This window comes from Haliotis rubra, unplaced genomic scaffold (assembly GCF_003918875.1).
Source record: "Haliotis rubra isolate DU_JTF1 unplaced genomic scaffold, ASM391887v1 Scf983, whole genome shotgun sequence".
Classification (NCBI taxonomy): Eukaryota; Metazoa; Mollusca; class Gastropoda; order Lepetellida; family Haliotidae; genus Haliotis; species Haliotis rubra.
Window position 1 is genome coordinate 262071 of NW_025767727.1, and position 21133 is coordinate 283203.

At 45.5% G+C, this 21133-nt stretch overlaps 1 protein-coding gene across 2 annotated transcripts in view; it reads left to right on the top strand.

The window, feature by feature from the left end:
* Positions 1-21133, top strand: part of LOC124265541 (transcription elongation factor SPT6-like) — a 46419-nt gene that overhangs the window by 13664 nt on the left and 11622 nt on the right. For both annotated transcript variants that reach the window (XM_046700326.1, XM_046700325.1), the window contains exons 10-25: positions 11785-11898; positions 12042-12131; positions 12700-12839; positions 13133-13356; positions 13466-13595; positions 13743-13893; positions 14519-14614; positions 15103-15201; positions 15299-15442; positions 15626-15756; positions 16644-16761; positions 17423-17499; positions 18738-18873; positions 19019-19156; positions 19396-19563; positions 20719-20846. In XM_046700326.1, the coding sequence (XP_046556282.1) occupies positions 11785-11898; positions 12042-12131; positions 12700-12839; positions 13133-13356; positions 13466-13595; positions 13743-13893; positions 14519-14614; positions 15103-15201; positions 15299-15442; positions 15626-15756; positions 16644-16761; positions 17423-17499; positions 18738-18873; positions 19019-19156; positions 19396-19563; positions 20719-20846 (2084 nt within the window). The remainder of the gene's footprint in view (positions 1-11784; positions 11899-12041; positions 12132-12699; positions 12840-13132; positions 13357-13465; positions 13596-13742; positions 13894-14518; positions 14615-15102; positions 15202-15298; positions 15443-15625; positions 15757-16643; positions 16762-17422; positions 17500-18737; positions 18874-19018; positions 19157-19395; positions 19564-20718; positions 20847-21133) is intronic.

A 21133-nucleotide genomic window follows, 5' to 3' on the forward strand; every position in this document is an offset into this window, starting at 1 on the left:
ACCAAACAGCAACTGAACAAGGTCCCAAATTGTCCCCTTGTAGTTGGAGATGCTCTGGTTGATCCAAGTGACAAAGTCAAGAACCTAGGAGTGATGTTCACGAACACCATGTCATCTAACCAGCAAGTGCTGAACACCAGTAGAGCCGCTAAGGGCTCAATTGTACAAATTTTTTTTTTGATCCCTAGGGAAGTCCCTAGTCTCGCGTAGCCCCATTGTGACTACTGAGGTCCATCCAAAATTTGCTCAATTTTGAAAAATTTACAATCCTGACTCATGCTCTTTTTTGTCTCCTTCCTCTGCGAACATAGTGGAACAGTCCCTAATTGAAGTTCCCTTCAATGTAAAATCACTAATTAGTACACCACGAGGTTACCTCCCTTCCACAACTCAGCCACCCTCTACCCATGTGCCTCATGCCAAAATTTGATGAAAATCGACACACTATATCCTTTGATTAATTTAGTTAGTTCTCTATAGAGGTTTAGCTAGTATCTTTTATATATTGATAAGTGAGCTACTGTTTATTGGGGGCCGTGTTGTTTCAGTGGATTACGTTGATAAAAATTCTTACTGTTGCAATACGTTTTTATTCTGCTGCTGGCTGGCTGGCTGGCTTGCTGGCTACATTTAAGCTTTAATAAAATAGGCATGCAAGACTGATAAAAATCATGATGAGAAACTATCATCCACCACGTCTGGTGGGTGATGTGTAAGGGACGATATTTTAAGTGAGCATGGTGGCGGTCGGAAAAGGTTGCGATCATCAACTCCTCTCTGCGAACATTAAGCAGAAAAATAGGCTGCAAGGCGGTCCGTCTATTCAAGTAAGTACAAGTTGGGTTCAACTCCTCTCTGCCGAATGCTCGTCTTTGATGTCAACAAGGTCTATGTTGATTTCAACAAGGTCTATGTTGCTCGTTTTCAGGGACCATATCGGATCGTTGGCGCGTTTTCTGCTGTCTCCCTCGTATTCTCCCGGTGGGTACAAGTACCTAACGCTGACCCGGTCCGGTAATGTTTTCTCTGTTTTATCGCGATGTGCTGCTGCCGACGGCGATTCGACAGATTTCATTTTGATGGCATCGACGGTCTCTTGCCCATGAGTCTGGTGACTTCGTTGTTGATGACATCTACCACTCGCGACCCATTCAGTGTTTCTGTTTCCGGGATCCATTAAATCCCGCGAGTATTGGTGTGAGAACAGATGTTTGGCTAAGGTGCAATTGAATCTCTCGACTTTGGCTTAGCTACGGTGAGCTCCTGCAACACATAGTCTCGCTTGGATTTGTGCTTGGCCAGCAGCTGTGACACGGCTCCCATGAACTCGCATCCGGAATTGATTTGCAATACGGCAGGCCATGTCAAGCGACTGCGTTTGTATATGCGTTCTAAGGCTTTGGCGACTTCGTTCGAATCTTTGGTCATCAACGGTTCGGCTTCCTTGTAGCGACTGGTGACGTCGACGACTGTCAGGGCGTACTTGTAGGTTTTACACCTCACCTTGTCATGAGGGAGAAACAGGAGGTCGGCTTGGTGGACGCGATTCGGCGTTGAAATGTCGAATTTTCTTCTCGGGATGTATCAAGGCGCGGGCAGGTAGACTTGCCAGATAACTTGTTTTTTAAGCCAAGCTTTGGCAACGTCTTCCGAGACTCGAACGGCTTTGGCAAGTTTCGGGATGGTGTCCGCGCCTTTCCAGTACCCGCGTTGACTGTAATAAATTTTCTCCATGATTTATGTTCGCATGTGTGAGTAAGCGTTCAGTTATTCGATACGCATTTGTGCCCGTACCAAGTGGTGACTCTGTCGATGGCGATCCATCGTTTCGTGTCCATGGGAGACAGCGAGGTCTTGTTGACTCTCAGTCCGTATATCCTGTGTCCGTCGCTTCTCAGCATGTTCATGTGGTGTTTGAACGTTTTATTCTTGAACAGGGCTTCCTTGAATCTGGCATGTTTGATGTGTTTTTTCACCACGTGTTATTTCATGCCTTTCGGATTTCATCGTCGTTGGCTTTCTTGATGGAATACATCTTGGGTCTCAAGCCGACGAACTCGGCGATTGCATGCCCGCGCATTAGTCCTTCATCTAGCAAAGCACTTTTTTGTTGACTTGGTTGGCTGTGCATAGGGTGATGTTTAGGGTAGTCGCTGGTGTCGTACAGGTGCATGTGTTTCTTCATGTCCTCGTACAAGTCCTCGGTGTGAATTTCCATCAGAAAGGAATTTGTGTACAGCACTTCGCATCTGTCGCCGTACTGCTTTTTCAGCTCGTTGTAGTAGAAATCGTACATCAAGTGTTTGGATAAGTCAAGGATGCTCATCCCCACATAAACGGGCCGGTTGAATTTGATGTGTTCACGTGCAGCGCTGCCAAGTCGTCGTCGAATATCTTGCTTCGGTTGAACGCCGGGCTAGCTATGAGTTTCCTGAGTTTTTCTTCTTCGCTGTCTCTTATTAATTTCTCGTTAACGCGTTTTCTCAAATTCTCCATTGACTTGCCGAACACCGAGTTGTTCATGAGCTTGTACAAGTTTTTTTCGAAGTCGCTCGTGGCTTGTTTTCGCAGATTCGTGTTCAACCGAATGTAAGGTTCCATCCATGGACTTTGATCGAACTGGAAGCGCCCTGTGTATTTTCATGAGTTTCATTCCCAGCGACAAGTACAGCTGCAGATTGCGATAGTGAATGATGTATTTTGACTTGTTCATCAAGTTAGGCATGAGTTTTTCGACGACAACCAGCTTGTTGTCTCCCAGCAAGTTTCGTTGATATTCGGACATCCAGTCCGGGTTCACCGTCAATCGTTCTGGAGCTAGCTGAATAGATGTTGTGTGACTCATGTAGTTCTGCGGGATAGTCCAAGTCCACTTCGAGCATGTAGCATTTGTTCGAACCCGGCGTGATGTTATTCACGTCAGTCATCTCCGGCGAGGAGACCCATTCGAATCCCCTGATGGGGAGATACTGACTCATGGCCCAGCCATACAGGTTGTTGGCGTCGAGATAGAGTATGTGTTTTGTTGGTTTGCCAGGGTCATGACCTTGAACGTACTTGTTGTTGGCTTTGGCGATCGTTTGGAGGTCATGGAAATCCCGCCTCGCAAGCCTTTTTCCACGAACAGGTGCATGTCGTAATCCGTTTCAGCTCCACGCCGGTCTTTTTCAACAAGGCGTCCCAAGAGAGACCGGGGGATGAGAAATACCACGCAGGGTCCAGGTCGTACTGTTTCGTGCACGTTTTTCTGAATATCTCGAACACGTCGGCCAGAAGCACGTCCGTTTTCAAGTACAGGTCGTGGTAATCGCCCAAATTATTGCAGCCCAGTTTGTCCCACACGTTAATCACGTGCACGTAATCGTCTTGAGAAATATTGGAATTGATCAAGTTGCTTTAAAATTGGTTGATGGGAGGTAATCGCGTCTCGTCGAACTTAGACCAATAGTCCATGTACACGTAGGGGTAGACGCCCTTCCTCAGCAGCAGAGGTCGAGTCTTGGCGTCGGTGTATCAATTGGTGATGCAGAAGTCGTCCGTGTCGTTGGCGTTCACCAGACCGTCTAGAGACGACAGCAGGAACTGAACACTATCAGTAAATCTCAGACCGTCTAAAGAGAACGAGATGTATTTTTCCATGTTGTTGGGGATGCACGTTATGTCGACCTTCGCGATGGCCTGCATGATCAGGTGAGAATCGTAACCGCGAAGATTGTGAAACACGACAGGGATTTTGATGGTCTTGGGATCGATTTTGAGCTTCAAGTTGCACGCGTTGTGAGCGGCACCTCTGTACTTGCCGGTTCAGGGGTTCATCCCACACGTGGCAATTCTTAGTTTTCTTATGAGTTCGCCAGTCGTCTTGGATCATGCACATGGGTACGATGGTGTACAACTGTTTCCTGATGATTTCTCTTCGTTTTGCAAACACATGAGAAATCGTTCGGCCGCGTCGGGACCTCAGTAGACTTTGTCGGCAACCAGCGGTTTGATGTCGTTGACGTCCATGTTTTTGTCAACGTCCATCCTCCAGCCTCTCAGATACTTACCTACTGACTGCTTCTTCCGCATGAACCGTAGTTCGACAGGTTTGTGTTCCTCCAGCAGTTCGAGAACCTCGGCTTTCCTCATGCGCGAATAACCTCTGAGCCCACGCTCCTTTGCTCGGAGTTTGAGCTGTTTCACCATTGGTTGAGGAGGTTCATCTTTCATGCTGAGCAATCTCAGCAGCAGAGGTTTCCTCAAACGGGAGTAACCGATCACTCTGCGTTTCGTTTCCCGTGAGCTGTTTCTTCACTTGTTCTTGTTTGGTCGGGATCACGTTGTTTTCTCGCAAGCAGTCCTCGAACGAATCCCTGTCCTTGCAGTGAAACAGGGCGACCCATCGCGTCTGTTCCCGTAAATCTTTCAGCACCGAGTTGAATTTCTGCGTCAAAACCAAAACGCTGTGCTTTGTGTGTCGGCCCGAGAAGGCCAGGTACGACAGCGCGTCTCGTTTTTTAACCATCTCCTTGTTGGCGCTGCAGTCGTCCAGGATGAACAGCGTCGATTCTCCTTTTAGTTTGTCGTGGTAAGCGCGCAACCAGTCCTGCAGATGAATTCCAGGATTGATTTTGTGCACAGATGGGTCCGTCATCACCCACGGTCTATCCGTGTACGTCTTGTTCACCCATAAAGTCGGGCAGAATGACGATGTGGTGTCGCAAAAGTATCCTTCCATTCCAGCATGTCCAGCACGAATGCCGTCTTGCCCTACCCTGTCTGACCGCATACGATGGCGCAGTGGGGATCGTTAGGTAAATCAATAAATGGCTTGCACGAATCTTCCATTTTCTATATTGGGTTGCACGTCCATAATTACGTACAAATATAAATTTAACTTGCCGACCGGATTTTGAGCTTTCTTGGTTATTTGGATGGTGATGCCCTCGCTGCCGTTGGCTATAACACGTCCGCTGCCTGTGTAGTCTGTTGTCGTCAGTGGATCACAAGTCCGGCCACAGCGCGTAATGCTTATCCTATTGAGCGTCACGTAGGTGAATCCCAGGTCTTTGACGACGTCGTTGACTTCAAGCGAGTGTCACTTGATGGCCGGTAGGTTTCTTATTTCGTCCCACTGCTGGTAAGCTCGCATGCCTTGGCTGAACAGGTGGTTGGGCACACCCTTGACGGTCACTTCCACTTTCGTGATCTCGGGATTCCAAGTGAGTTCGCTGTCTCTTCGAAACGGCTCAAATTCCGCCACAGGAATGATGAAGATGCCTTTCATCTATCGAGCCGGCACGTTCAGGTTTATGTTCCACAACGTGTCGCTCTTGTCCTTGACGATCGTCCGGTGCCGCAACACGTCATACAGGATGGACAGCTTTTTTTCCGAGTACTGGTTGCGAATCTGCTGGGCCGGCGTGAAGATAACTTTGCCATAGTCGTTGAACGTGAGTTCGTCGCTCAGCGCGGCCTGATAAAACAGCATGTGCCCCTTGAGCAGCTCAAAGTCGAGCGGTATGAAAAACCAATTCCCGTATGCCTCGGCGACGGCTTTTTCTCCTGCCATTATATTGCCAAGCTGGTCTTGCGTGAAACCGTGCCCCATACGGATTTAGTTCGATATGTCATGATCCCGACTAAGTCCTTGATACGCCATGTCATCGCGTTCTTCCGAGGTTCTCCAGAGGTCCATGTAACAGTAAAACACGTCGCTGTCGATGATGCTCAGCACCTCGTTTCCGCTGATTTTGATGGTGGTTTTCTTGACGATGGCACGACCCAGGTTGTTCACGATCGTGCGTTTGTCATTCGCGGTCTGCAACTTCATGTGAAAAGCCAGTCGAGTCGTGCCGGGGATGATGAAGTCGTTCACACCTAGGTTTGGGAATCGAACCAGCAGTGTTTGGTTTTGATCAATCGTGCTCAGATTGGTGGTGATGGTGACTGATGCACGGCTTTGACAGCGAGCGGATCTCTCAATCTTCAGAAAGGATCTAGCTTTCGTCCATATTGCGACATTGTTTATATTGAAACTATGTATATTTTAAGTCGAATATAAAAAATGGCAGACGATATTCTCATGGACGATTTCGACGTACACCAGCTGAACGATGACGACGATGCAGCAGCAGCCATGGACACCTCGTTCATGGGGGACACCATGGGCAACTAGCTTTTAAAGCAGGCTGTGGATGAATATTACGATGCTTTAAAGCGCGATACAAATTACGTCGAACCGTTGGGTCGCGACTATCCGAAGTTCAAAATCGACAACAAAGGGATGCTGCGATTGAAAGCTTATCCGGAAGTCGATCTCATGAACAAACACACAAGGAAACCGCTCGCCGTGGTCAACCCTAGCCAGTCGCCATGGTGGTAGTCAACTGATCCGCGACGAACTAAACCTGCGAGATTACGGCGGCGCATGACCAAAACAACTTCCGCTGAAGGTCGTCCGATATCTGCAAAATGTAAGGACCGAACTCGGTGGTGCTGGCGCTGCAGATCTGAGAGAAATGCCCCAGCACGCCAAAGAAGCGTCGGACGAAATCGAAAATATATTGGTCACGTACTCGAACGAACCCTTGCCCGGCTTCGAATTTCCTCTTAGGGAACTTAGGGGTCTAGACAAAGCCTTGAAAAACGAGCGCGGAGAACTCGTGAACAACATGGGTAAACATCATTGAGAAAAGATTAGCGACCTGAACAACGGACCAGATTAAAGCTGCTTCCTCCATCCGGGAAGTCCTCCGATCACAAATCAGTCGCGTGCGCGAAACCATCGACCGAATCTTGGCCGACAGGATCCGAATTCTGTTCCGGGAACAAGGAATCACCATCACCAGCGTTCTTTGGGCTTCATCATATCGACCCTGGGTTATGTCGCTAACGGGCGGCGGTGGTGGTATAGTCTCGCGCCGAACATGTAGTTGACTTTTGACCGGGTGTATTCCAGCCCGTTTTCATAGCGATCGATGGCACTCGGTAGATCGACCGGTCTAGCAATGGCACCCTCGACGTTAGCCACGAAACTGTTTCTGCGCGTCGTAAGCCGTCCCTTCATGACCCACGATGCTGGAACGCGTTTGCGTCTGAGTGCCCAGCACGGCCCACACGTACGTTCGAATCAAATCGTTCAATCTGATGACACCGGCACGAGTAAACCCTTTCGAAGTGTCCAGCATGAGCATTTTCCAATTGTCCGCTGGTCCCTGCTCAAACCTCCAAACGCGGTAATCCTTGCTGTCGTTGAAAGCCATGTACTCGTTGTTCCACTCGTTTGTCTTGACGTAATTATACGACTTGTAACCCCAATCTTTCACTAGCTGTTTGCTGGCTTCCACGAGAGACATGTTGTGAACAATGGGAATGCTCATGGTTCGGACCCGGCAAACGCCAATTGACCGTCTTCGGATATAGTTAGAATTCACTTCAAATGCGTTCGTACACACGTCGATCGTATGGATTGCCTACGGCATTCCATGCCTTGTCCTGCAGAATCGGGGCGCTGATTTCTATCAGGATACGTCTGATCTGGTAGTACACATGAAACGAGAATACAGACCGACTCAGCACATCACGATGCGTGTCGTTTAACATCACACTGCACCAGGTGGTCGGGCATCACATGGCGAAATTGAATTGATTCTGCCAGAACTGCATCGGGTTGTGGAACCAAGCGTGTACTGTTTTCACATTCGTGACCGAAAACCCATAATTTTTAAACACGTCAATGAACCGAACTATGAAATGTAAATTATCCTTTGCATCGACCACAATACTCGGTTGCGTGAGATATGTAGCACATATATTATCACTTTTAGAATAAAATACTCCCGGTTTGTACATATTTGAATTTGTATATTTTAGTATACATATCTACTTTTCAATATGTATGTGACGCTTCCGGGAATCACGAGCGGTGATTCCGTTCAACTGCTGCACGCGATCGATAACACATCTGGTCAGCTCGAGGTCGCGCTCTGCGATATCACCTACTACCCGCGATGGACCAACATCAACGGCAAAAACAACAGGCTGTTAGTCAATAACGCCTGCAACCAAATAACGGACGGCTACTACAGCTTGTGCTCGCTCAACGAAGAAATCTTCAAACCCATTGGAGCCAAATTCAAAATGAACAACTCGAACGGCCCGGTCATGTTATCCAACAACGGAAAAAACGACTTGAGACTCAGTCGGCCTTTGGCTAAAATGCTCGGGTTTACTTCGAACGACATACCACCGGAAACCAGCGTGACAGGTTCGAGCAGACACGTTCTCTCGACGTATCCTGGCCCCGCACGAGCGGATGCTCAATCGGGAGATATTCGGGATTATCTCCCAGTTGTTTGGGTCGTTCCAGGTGGATCTGTTTGCTTCTGGAGGGACGAACCAGATTCCAGTGTCCGGATCCGAGAGCCATCGCCTCGGACGCTTTCCACCTCGATTGGGCCGGCCGGGTTCTGTGGGCGTTCTCGCCATTACCCCTTATTCCCAAGGTCCTCTCGCAGCTTGCCACCCAACCAACTCGACTGCTTGTGCTCCTTGCACCTCTTTGGTCAGCTCAAAGCTGGTTTCCGGTACTACTCAGGTTTCTGGCTCAGCCTGGACCTACTATCCCAGAATGAAGAGCTGCACTCGAATCCCAGGATTCAATGGGTGGCCTGGCCACTGTCCGGAATCAATTGAGCGGAATTCTTGCACCAGTTGCAGACACAATTCTGGCTTCGCAAAGGGATTTGACGTTCAATATGAGGATAGATAGGCCTGTTATACTCGCTGGTGTGTCGGCAGAGGGATTCTCGATCCCTATTCTTCAACTGTAATTGAAGTGCTGGAGTTTTGCAGTCTCGGCTAGAGGCCGCCTTAGCCGCATCTACTATCCGGGGCTTCTCCACGGCAATCTCTGCCTTCCATGTACCTGCCGACGGTGCTCTCTTGGGGCAGCACGCTCTTGTGCAGCGCTTTTTAGCAGGCGTGGACAGAATCCGTCCGACTGTCCGTTCTTGATTGGATTGGATGTCCGGTCCTCTCTTTTACGATCTGTCGTCTCTTTCGCTCCAGCTGTTAAGTTGGAAGGCTGCCTTTCTTGTGGTGGTAACGTCTGGCCGGCGGGTAGGTGATATCCACGCGATGTCAGCGGATCCTGCTCTAACTGTCTTTCACAAAGACAGAGTCAGTATTCGGTTGCCAGACTCTTACCGTCCTAAGATTGCAGGCGCCTTTCACATAACAGCACCTATTGAACTGCCAGCTTTTACTCAGCCTCCATCATTCGGTACCTCTCTTCGACGCACTCACATCTTAGATGTCCATAAGACTCTCAAGGCTTATATCAAACAAACGGCTGCTCTATCAGGAAAGATAAGGCTGGTCTTCTGGCGAACAAGCAGACCATATCCAGGTGGCTTGTCTCTGCCATTTGTAAGAGTTACACTCACAAAGGGTTAACTATTCCTGAAGGGTTAAAGGCTCATTCGGTTAGGACAGTGGCTACATCGAAGGCATATGCCGCGGCACTGCCCATTGAGGAGATCTGCTCAGCGGTTATTTGGAGCCGACCCAGTATCAGCTGGGCAAACACTCAGGGGAACGTGCTCGGTTTGGCCAGACAGTTCTCACCAGTGGGAAGTGTCGTGACTCTCTAGCCAAATGAGCTCTCGAAGTCACGACTGTTTTTACTTCCTGGTGTCGGTTATAAAAATTCCACAATTTTTATCGGTGGTGGTTTTTACCAATTTTATTGGCTCTAGCGTTGTTATACGCTATATCCACTGTTTTTCCTCCCTGCACCATGCTTCGCTGGTGTGGGATTATGAGTGGAATATTCCTTCCCATTTTGATGGTTGGGGGTGGGACTTATGTCTGTCATTATAATTTCGCCAGTGGCATATAAGCTAGGCTCCTTCTACCCCGTTGCCATGCCCCCGCCTGATTGACATCAACAGTCACGTGTCTCGGTAAGTGTGTCTTTCTCTCTCTCGGTTTCGGCTGTTTCGATTGAACTAGAGGGTATGTTAGCCAGACAGAATACCGCTCCCGACTCGCCATCGTTGGGAGTCTGTCTTTTGCTTATATGTACCCCAAGGAGGAGTCCCTGCCTGGCGCTCGGCATTAATGGGTACAACAAGGACTGGTCGGCTCGGAGTCAGTATAATGTGTCTGAGTGGGGTATTCATGCTTCACTGCGTCATGGTATCTCAGTGGGCTAGCACTATAAAACCAGCTTAAGTCTGGGCTAGTACAAGCAGCCGCACATACACATACACACGCATGCACGTCGTCATATGAGCGAAATATTCTCAAGCACGACGTAAAACCCAATCTTCTTCTGAAAAGAAGTTTACAAACCTGTAGAGGTTATGAATTCTTTGAAGAAAGTCCTCTTTCGGGTACGGCTGCCCACATCCCATCATTCTGTCTGACACGTTCAGCATGAAAAGTGAGGTACGAGGTAAGCAGCCAGAGTTACCTGCTCTTGGCTGTAGGGGGCCCTGTGAGGGGCCCTGTAGGGGTGGTCTCACTAAACAAAACAAGTTTTTGTTTGGTAAAATATTTTATTGAAATATTGTTACAACTGTCGTCTGTATTTAAAAATGGACATTTTAATGCTTATATGTACCCCAAGGAAGACTTTCTTCAAAGAATTCATAACCTCTACAGGTTTGTTAAAGTTTTAGTTACTTGGTATTTAGACTGGTCCACCCACCTCCCCACATTATGTCTGATCACGGTCAGCATGGAACATGAGTTATGAGGTAGAAGGTTAAAGTTACCTTCTCTTGGATTTGGGGGCCCCCGGGGCCCTGCAGGGGTGGTCGAACAAGACAAAACAGATATCACAAGTGATATTCAGTGCATGGAATCATAGCCAGATGTATGGATCAGTTACCTGGCAACATGGAGGTATTCAACAGTATTCCAACATAATGCTACGGGATATTTATCTCCTGATTGCATCCCAGCCTTGCGTCTTCATGACAGCCACCCCACTCTGAAAGGATCCGAGGAATGCCAGTTGCTTTATTATTTCTGCTCAGACAGGTCACAGAGGGCATGCATTCACATCCCACTTACCTGATATGACAGACTGACATGTTTGGATTGTGCTGAAGATCACATCAATTTAACAGACCAGAACTGCGCTCCAGTAGATTTTTCTGATGAATTGAGATTCTGTCTAGCCTTCACAGAGTATCGTGTCTGGAATCATGAAGTCATGTCCATACTTCATGTGGTCATACACGATCTCTATAGAGGGGTCTCCATCATGATCTTGATTGGGGTCAGTAGACCTGGAGGAACCAAGCTCCATCTCCTACAGTGTCGCGTACATGGGTGACAATCTGCATTGTGTTTGGGAGACTGTATGCAGGTGCAATTGGACTGGACTTCATCCTCACAGATAGTAGCATGACCTCGCTGTGCCAGTTGATGCCTACTGAGAGCAGGACACCATTCTACCCCACAATTGAACACCTGCAGATGCAGTTTGCCATTTAGTGACAACTTGTTTTTCTGGTGATTTTATGGGAACATGCTCTTCCTCTGGCTACATACTCTTCCTCTTCCCTAATCAGCCATCAGCCATCTGACACCTACAGAGTCCATGAAATAATAACACCAGACAGTGATCGCAACACATGATCACATGTGTGCTGCTGAGATGGTTTTTTTTATGGCAATGAATTTACAATGTTCATGTGAGCTTGAGAGGTAAGTATAGCTATTCAGTGCAGTTATTATAGATTATATGCTTACTGGTGAAATATGTCTGTTGTATTGTTCTGACAGCCATACCTAGACCAGGAACAGAGCAGCCATCTTGGAGGGACTAACCGTCGGGGGCCCAACATGATCAACAAGATCAGAGATGCCATCAATTTTATGAGGAACCAGAGGCTTGAGGTGAGTGACATCTGTGACTGAGATTTCTATGGCTGTTATTAAGGTCTGAGGAAGGCGTTCCAACGGAAGTTGCTTTATAGTCAGACGTTCAGTTGGTTCACACCTTTATCTACTTTACTGAACTCATCTTGTCTTTGTTCCAGGTTCCATTCATTGCTTTCTATCGCAAAGAGTATGTTGAGCCTGAGCTGAACATAAACGATCTGTGGAAAGTGTGGCACTATGATGAGAAGGTATGTGTGTGAGTAACTGTATGACGTAGCATTGCCTCCTTGGCCCTGTATTGGACACTTGTGTGCGTTGTTATGTACTATCTGTAAATACTGATATTATTTTGCATTTTCCTTCGAAACTGTTTATGAAGCTGAAAAAGATGAAGAAAAGATGATATCAGCAATGAAAACTGATCACAGAATTCTGATCCATGGTACCCATATCAAATTCAATCATGGAACAACTTCTTTCCAATGATATGTAAATTCAGTATGTGATTGATTTATTCCTCTTATCAAAAAGTCAACAATTATATTGTAAGTTTTTGTGTGAAACTCCTTCATGGCGTTTTCCACCCATTTTGTTTTATGAGTTTAAATTGTATTGACTGTTGTTAATTGCAACCGTTAAAGCTTACTTCGTTCTCAAGATGGATAGATTGTGACTTGGTTTGTCATATTATGTCATCGTAAGTACAACTTTCTTCAAATAGGAAATGGTGAATTGAATTAAGTTTCAGTTTGTATTTTGCCCTTTTCTTCCATTGCTAATGGAACAACGATGTCTTCATTGATGCTGTATTTTCAGTGGTCACAGTTAGTCACCAGGAAAAAGAACCTGATGCGTCTATTTGAGAAAATGCAGAACTATCAGTTCGAAGAAAACTCTGATCCTGATAAACTCCTTGAGTCCAGTGTGCGGCCCTTGACAGATGAGGACATTGACAGGTAATAGAGCATTGTGGAGGTGGTGTGGGTTTTAATATGCTCAGCTGAACTGAATGTTACCCCTTGTTTGCATGCAGGTAATCCTCTATTGGAGCCTACAATCTGAAAGTCTTGTCTGAGGAATGGCTGAAAAGTCTCAAAGCTTCAGTTGATGAAATATTTTGAGAAAACATGGTGTAAGGCTCGTGTTTGTATGGTCACCGTGATGTTGTATGAGAAATGCTGTAATATCATTTGGTTGTATTGCTAACGCAGTATTTGAGATGGTACTCATACAGTAGTGTGTTTGCCAGAGTGAAGAGTGTCCAGACAATGGAGGAGCTGAGAGATGTTTACCAACACTTCAGTCTCTACTATGGGCATGACATAGTCAAAATGCGTAATGCAGAGAAGCGTAAGCAGAGTCAGGAGAATGCTGCAGAGCGAGGGGAACAGGACCCTGAGGAAGCACCCCCAGAAATCATCAAACAAGCAAGTCGCAAGAGTGGCTACTCCATATGCCAAGATGCAAAGCTCGGTAAGTTGCTGAACTTAAGCTATAATATACAGTTGGGGTTAAGGATGGACTCCCATGACACATCAAAGATGTCTCTACAGTATCAAGTAAACTACATACATGTTTTCAGGTGACCTGGCCAGTCACTTTGGCCTGACTCCGGAACAGTTTGGAGAGAATTTACGAGACAATTATCAGCGTCATGAAGTTGACCAATGTCCAATAGAACCTTCAGAGATGGCCAAGGATTACGTTTGTAGGTGAGTTGCAGGCAGAATGTTGGATGTGATATGAAACTATACAATGACTGACCAGACAAACGTTTGGGAAGTAATGATTGCCTGATGATCTGTTGCTTATTAATGTTGAGTAGGAGCATTAAGGCAACTGTTGTCCTTCTTTGTCAGTCAATTTGCCACAGAGGAAGATGTACTGATGGGTGCTCGCCACATGGTTGCCATGCAGATTGCACATGATCCCCTGGTGAGACAGAGTGTGCGACAGACGTACAGTGAGAGAGCCAAGCTAATTGTTGTGCCAACAAAGAAGGGAATGAAGGTACTCTTTTTGTGCTTATACATTATTTTTAGCTCACCCCATTGAAAGTCAGGAGGGCTTAAGTAATGGTCTGTTTGTCCACCATGGTAAACATATCACCAACAACAGGACCATCGAAGCTTAAGATTCACATACTTATCCTATTTTTCATATTTTTGTTTCAAGTTGTTAAAAGTTCAGTATTTAAGCAGAAACTATCTTAATGTCAATGGTAACTTTTATTAGGGTATTGAGATAAGCTTCAGTGCCGTATCATTATTTTCTTTAGTATGCCTGGGAACACTAGTATATATTCTTCCATGGATAAACGGATTCACCATGTAAAATAGCCAATGCCAAGTGAGTGAGTAAGTGAGTGAGTTTAGTTTTACGCCGCACTCAGCAATATTCCACCTATATGGCGGCAGTCTGTAAATAATCGAGCCTGGACCAGACAATCCAGTGATTAACAGTATGAACATCGATCTCCACAATTGGGAACCGATGACATGTGTCAACCAAGCCAGCGAGCCTGACCATCCAATCCCATTAGTCGCCTCTTACGACAAGCATGGGTTAGTGAAGGCTCATTCTAACTCGAACTTCACAGGTTGCCAATGCCAAGTTTTTTTCTGTATATCTCTAGGAAATTGATGAAGGACACAGTTGCTACACCCTGAAATACGTTCGCAATAAGCCAGTGAAGGACCTCCGAGATGAACAGTTCCTACGTCTTACTCAGGTAAATAAGTTCTTCAGGGAAAAGTAATGCTTATAATAAAGAGTCTGTCCTCATTGCCTGAATTACCCCGGTGAAGCTTCCAATGAGTTTTATACTACAGGTGTTACGAGTTACATATGCTGAAGCCATTGTTTGACGCAGAACTTTGGTGAAGACATCCATGCTTTATCACAGTGAATAAGGGAATAGTGTAGTGTCACATACACTTACACTACTTTCAGTAAGGTTTATTGTTTCTACAATAACAAACCATCACTTGTGCTAGAACTGATCAAACAGGCAGAAACTGGTGACACCCGTTTAACATTCTCAAATAACTTGTTCAAGAACTGGTTTTTATTGTATTTTTGGTCATCATGCTGACCAGATTCATCTATACAAGAAAATACGTAAATGTAGAAATGCAAACAAGTCTGTTATTAACTGAGATACGCAAGTGTTGATAGCTATTTCATGTGATAGGAACACTCAACAACATTCTGTTACAGGCAGAAGAAGAAGGGCTGCTGACATTGTCTATTTCCATTGATGAGGAAGGCAGCAGTGTCAGTACATACTTTGAAGAAGTCCGCCAACTGTATTACAAGGTAAGGAGGAACCTGAAAAGAAATCTTTGCAAGATTGTGCGAACGACTGGATATTGGCATAACATAATATAATACTGATGTATGTTTTGTATCTTAGGATGAGTTCAGCCACTTGGTTCAGCAGTGGAACATTCAGAGGAGTGAAGCCCTGAAACGTGCCCTCACCAAGATCCTGTACCCACAGATGGAGAAGGAGCTGAGGACCAAGCTTCTGGCCGAGTCCAAGGATGGTATTGTCAAGGTACAGTGTCTTGGTCATTGAGAGAAGGGATGTAACTCTTGATCATGCATGAAGAAGCTATTTTAGTGCATTAGCTGTACATGATGATTAATTGTGATATATTTTGTTCCATATGGTGGGTATCTGTAGAACATATGTCTGTATACATACATTCTTACATATTTGTGTGTATGGTGTGTGCAGGCCTGTAGTCGTAAGCTGTACAACTGGCTGAAGGTGGCTCCCTACCAGGTGGACCAGCAGCTGGAGGACGACTACGATTATGATGACAACCATGGGGTCAAGGTTCTGGGAGTGGCATTCAGCACTGACAGGTGAGGAGGATAGCACGGGAGGAGGTGTGGGGTTGTGAGGAAGGGGGTCGCAGTCAGCACTGACAGGTGAGGAGGATAGCACGGGAAGAGGTGTGGGGTTGTGAGGAAGGGGGTCGGAGTCAGCACTGATAGGTGAGGAGGATAGCACGGGAGGAGGTGTGGGGTTGTGAGGAAGGGGGTCGCACAGTCAGCACTGACAGGTAGGAGGATAGCATGGGAGGATGTGTGGGGTTGTGAGGAAGGGGGTCGCAGTCAGCACTGACAGGTGAGGAGGATAGCACGGGAGGAGGTGTGGGGTTGTGAGGAAGGGGGTCGCAGTCAGCACTGACAGGTGAGGAGGATAGCATGGGAGGACGTGTGGGGTTGTGAGGAAGGGGTGCTTGATCAGCACTGACAGGTGAGGAGTCAGCACTGATAGGGTGAGAGGAGGAGGATAGTATGGGAGGGCGTGTGGGGTTGTGAGGAAGGGGGTCACAGTCAGCACTGACAGGTGTGAGGATAGCACTGACAGGGAGGAGGTGTGGGAGTTGTGAGGAAGGGGGTCGCAGCACTGACAGGTGAAGCACAGGTGTGGGGTTGTGAGGAAGGGGGTCGCAGTCAGCAGGTGAGGAGGATGATAGGGAGGAAGTGTGGGTTGTGAGGAAGGGGTGCAATCAGGTGAGGAGGATAGTATGGGTGTTTAGGGCTAAAGGAGGGGTGAAGGGGGGCAGATATCATGTGATATTGGGGTTGGAGGTGAGGAAGAGAATGGCTAGGATTTTGTATGAAGACAAGATGTAACCTTTTTGTTGTTAATAACTTGAGTAAATTTGAGATTGGGAGATGGTTTTCTTCTTATGTTTATGTTCATGACACAGACATTAATAATAACTTGTGCATGAATACAGAGACAGTACAGCATTTGGTGCACTGATTGATGGAGATGGTGAGGTGACCGACTTCATCAGACTGGAGCACATACTGAAACGTCGCAATGCCTGGAGGCAGATGGACAGAGATGCCAAGGTACAGTTTGTGGTATTCAGAAAGTAGATGTAGTAGAGGTGTAGAGTAGTACGAGTGGGAGGGGAGTAGGGTAGTATTGTTTGAAATGTCTGAGACTAAGCAATTATTCATTTCTTAAAACTGACTTATGGTTGTAATTTTAAGGTTGGATACTTGGATACAAGTGTCACAAGAGATTTTTAACTGCAGAAAATACATAATGTACCCCAAGGAACACTCTCTTCAAAGAAATGAAAACCCTTACTGTATGGCAACATTTTGTTTATGCCCCCATAGAATTTGGTTAGGGGGGGTAAGTGAAAAGGGATACCCGGATATTCATGGCAGTAACTATGTGATCCAGGCTCTGATGTATGTAGTTTCAAAAACCTGTGGATTATGACAAAACATGTTACAGCCTTCTGGCACGATGTGTGTCCATACATACCATGTGGTTTTTTAGCCAATTATTGAACAGTCATCAGTAAAGTCTATGTTCTGGAAAATTACATTGCATATGAAGCATTGCAAACAACGTATTTCTGCCTGTTTCCCAAAAACATTTTTCAGCAATAATTGAAATGCATAATTACCTGGATAAGCAAGTTTCTGCTGGGTATGTGTGAAATCTGACAGGCTGCAATGAGTGGGGTATACATCAAGGCTGATGTTGATGTTGTAGGAGAGTGAAATGGAAAAGCTGAAAGACTTCATTTCTACCAAGAAACCCCATGTTGTAGCTGTCACTGCAGAGGCCAGGTGAGCTATAAATAAACACTACTGCAAAGTGTGTATAAGGGAGGTTAGATGTAACCTGATTTTGCTCACTTTCAGATGGTTCAAGATAGATGGAAATGTTACATGTATTTAGATATAGAATGATGTCGATCATGTTTTGTACTGTACACAGGTTACATGGATGCCAATCTGTAATATTTGGTACTGTGTTACAGGGATGCCAATCTGTAATATTTGGTACTGTGTTACAGGGATGCCAATCTGTAATATTTGGTACTGTGTTACAGGGATGCCAATCTGTAATATTTGGTACTGTGTAACAGGGATACCAATCTGTAATGTTTGGTACTGTGTTACAGGGATGCCAATCAGTAATGTTTGGTACTGTGTAACAGGGATACCAATCTGTAATATTTGGTACTGACTTACAGGGATACCAATCAGTAATGTTTGGTACTGAGTTACAGGGATGCCAATCAGTAATGTTTGGTACTGTGTTACATGGACGCTAATCTGTAATATTTGGTACTGATTTACAGGGATGCCAATCAGTAATGTTTGGTTCTGTGTTACATGGATGCCAATCATTAATGTCTGGTACTGTGTTACAGGGATGCCAATCAATAATATCTGGTACTGTTTTACATGGATGCCAATCAATAATATCTGGTACTGTGTTACATGGATGCCAATCAGTAATATCTGGTACTGTGTTACAGGGATGCCAATCTGTAATATCTGGTACTGTGTTACGGGGATGCCAATCAATAATATCTGGTACTGTGTTACAGGGATGCCAATCAGTAATGTTTGGTACTGTGTTACAGGGATGCCAATCAGTAATGTTTGGTACTGATTTACATGGATGCCAATCAGTAATATCTGGTACTGTGTTACAGGGATGGCAATCAATAATATCTGGTACTGTGTTGCAGGGATACCAATCAGTAATGTTTGGTACTGATTTACATGGATGCCAATCAGTAATATCTGGTACTGTGTTACAGGGATGCCAATCAATAATATCGGGTACTGTGTTACAGGGATGACAATCTGTGATGTTTGGTACTGACTTACAGGGATTCCAATCAGTAATGTTTGGTACTGAGTTACAGGGATGCCAATCAGTAATGTTTGGTACTGAGTTACTTGGGTGCCAATCAATAGTATGTTGTACTGACTTACAGGGATTCCAGTCAATAATATCTGGTACTGGGTTACATGGATTCCAATCACTAATGTTTGGTACTATTGTCCAGGGATGCTTTGCGAGTGATTGAGGACATCAAGCAGTTGATTGGTGACCTGGAACAAGAGGAGCAGATGGCCCCTATCAGTGTGGAGCTCATGGACAACGAGTTAGCCATGGTGTATGAGGCCAGCAACAAGTCACAGGTAATGTCCACACAAATCTGTCTGTACCATTCAAGTGAAGAAGCAATTTGCAATGTGCTGCATCATAATACAGTCCATTCATATCATGAATATGAAAATCCTGTAAAATTCAGTCCGTTAAAATGAGCAATGATTTATGTTTCAGGCTGAGTTCCGCGAGTACCCCCCTGTACTCAGGCATGCAGTGTCAGTAGCACGCCGACTGCAGGATCCCCTTGTGGAGTTCGCACAGCTCTGTAATGCAGACGAGGACATCCTCTGTTTGAAGTATCACCCACTTCAGGTAGGTGTTTCTTACGTCTACACACAAAAGAGTTATCACATGCATTACTACTTCACCTACCCACCACCTGTTGTGTAATGACTGCAGTATGTGACTATGGGTTCACTGATCTCCTGATGAAAGGTGTGGACGGGAGTTAGCTGGAAGTCAAACATGGCCTGTAACCAAGTACCAACCCTACACTTAGCCCTGACATCATGATTCTCTACAGTCTTTGAGAAAGGGTTTTTCTGTTGCAGGATTCTGTATCAAAGGAAGATCTTCTGAATTCAATGTACCTGGAATTTGTCAACCGAGTGAATGAAGTGGGTGTGGATGTGAATGAGGCAATCACTCACTCGCACACGTCATCTTTAGTACAGTTCATCTGTGGACTTGGTCCAAGGAAGGGCAGTAATCTCCTGAAGGTATGTCAGTCAGATCAGTCGGCTCCAAGTAGACATGAATGTAGCTCCCACACGAGAGACCAGTGAAGGTCCGGGTTAGAATATTGATATTCAGTAACCCATGTTTGTCATAAGAGGCGACTAACGGGATCGGGTGGTCAGGCTTGCTGACTTGGTTGACACATGTCATCGGTTCCCAACTGCATAGATCGATGCTCATGCTGTTGATCACTGGATTGTCTGGTCCAGGCTTGATTATTATACCCCCGCTTCGAAGTAACGGGGGTATAAAGCTTTCATTCTGTCCTTCCGTCCTTCCATCCGTCCTTCCGTCCCGAAACTTTGTCCGTAGCATATCTCTTAAAGTTTACATGCTGGGTTCACCAAACTTCACAGACATGTTAATCATTACCCATTGCCTTTTGCTATTTTAAGTTTTTTCAGAATTTTTTTTTTTTTGCTGTTTCCATGGAAACACGACTTCGTGCCAAATGTGTTTGATGGTTTTGTCCGGAGCATATCTCTTAAAGTTTACATGCTAGGTTCACCAAACTTCACACACATGTTAACCATTACCCATTGATGTGCCTTTTGCTATTTTAAAGTTTTTCCAGAATTTGCTTTGTTGTTGTTTCCATGGAAACATGACTTGGTGCAAAATGTGTTTGATGGTTACCTGGCCACAGCATATCATCGAAACTATACATGCTAGGTTCACCAAGCTTAATACACAAGTTAATCATGACCCACAGATATGCCATGTGCTAAAAAATAACAATCTTCATCTACGTCCGCTTCATTGTGTGCAACATGAGACAGTCAAGTTAAATTGTATGTCAGGTTAAATTGTATGTCAGGTTTCACGGAAAACACAAAAAAATAATGTTTCCATAAATTATTACTGTAATCAGTACATGGCAAAACTATTATCTAACATGTTTATAAAGTTTAGTAGAGTCAAGGAGAAAGTCTTGTGAGCTGCTGATCCTTGTCACATTATATATATCAATATCAGTCATTTCCATGTCCCAAGTGGGAAGCGGGGGTATGTGAACTGTGCTCACTTCTACACTTGTTTACAGACCACCGCCATATAGCTGGAATATTGCTGAGTGTGGCATTAAACTAAACTCACTCACGCATAGGCGAGATGTATACAGTTTGTGTATTGTGCAGGTCCTGAAGCAGAACAACCAGAGGCTGGAGAACCGCACACAGCTTGTGTCTCTGTGCAACATGGGACCAAAGGTCTTTATCAACTGTGCTGGCTTCATTAAGATCGATACCAACAGCCTTGGAGACAGGTATTGTTGACAGCTGGATGGCTGTTAGTGTTATAAAATGTTTTTAATGAGATTGAAATTACCTAAAATCTTTTTTTGCTGAATGCTGCAGATCAGGAAAGTGAGTAAGAAAGTACTGCAGAAACTGTGAGTGACACACACTAGCAACTGTTTCATTAAGCCGTTATGTTTGGAGACCAACAACAAATGAAAAACAGAAGGTGGTGATCACACCATACAATCCAAAATAATACGGTTCTTCCTGATTAAGATTATACAGTCAAGCACCATTGTGTTCAACTTTGACC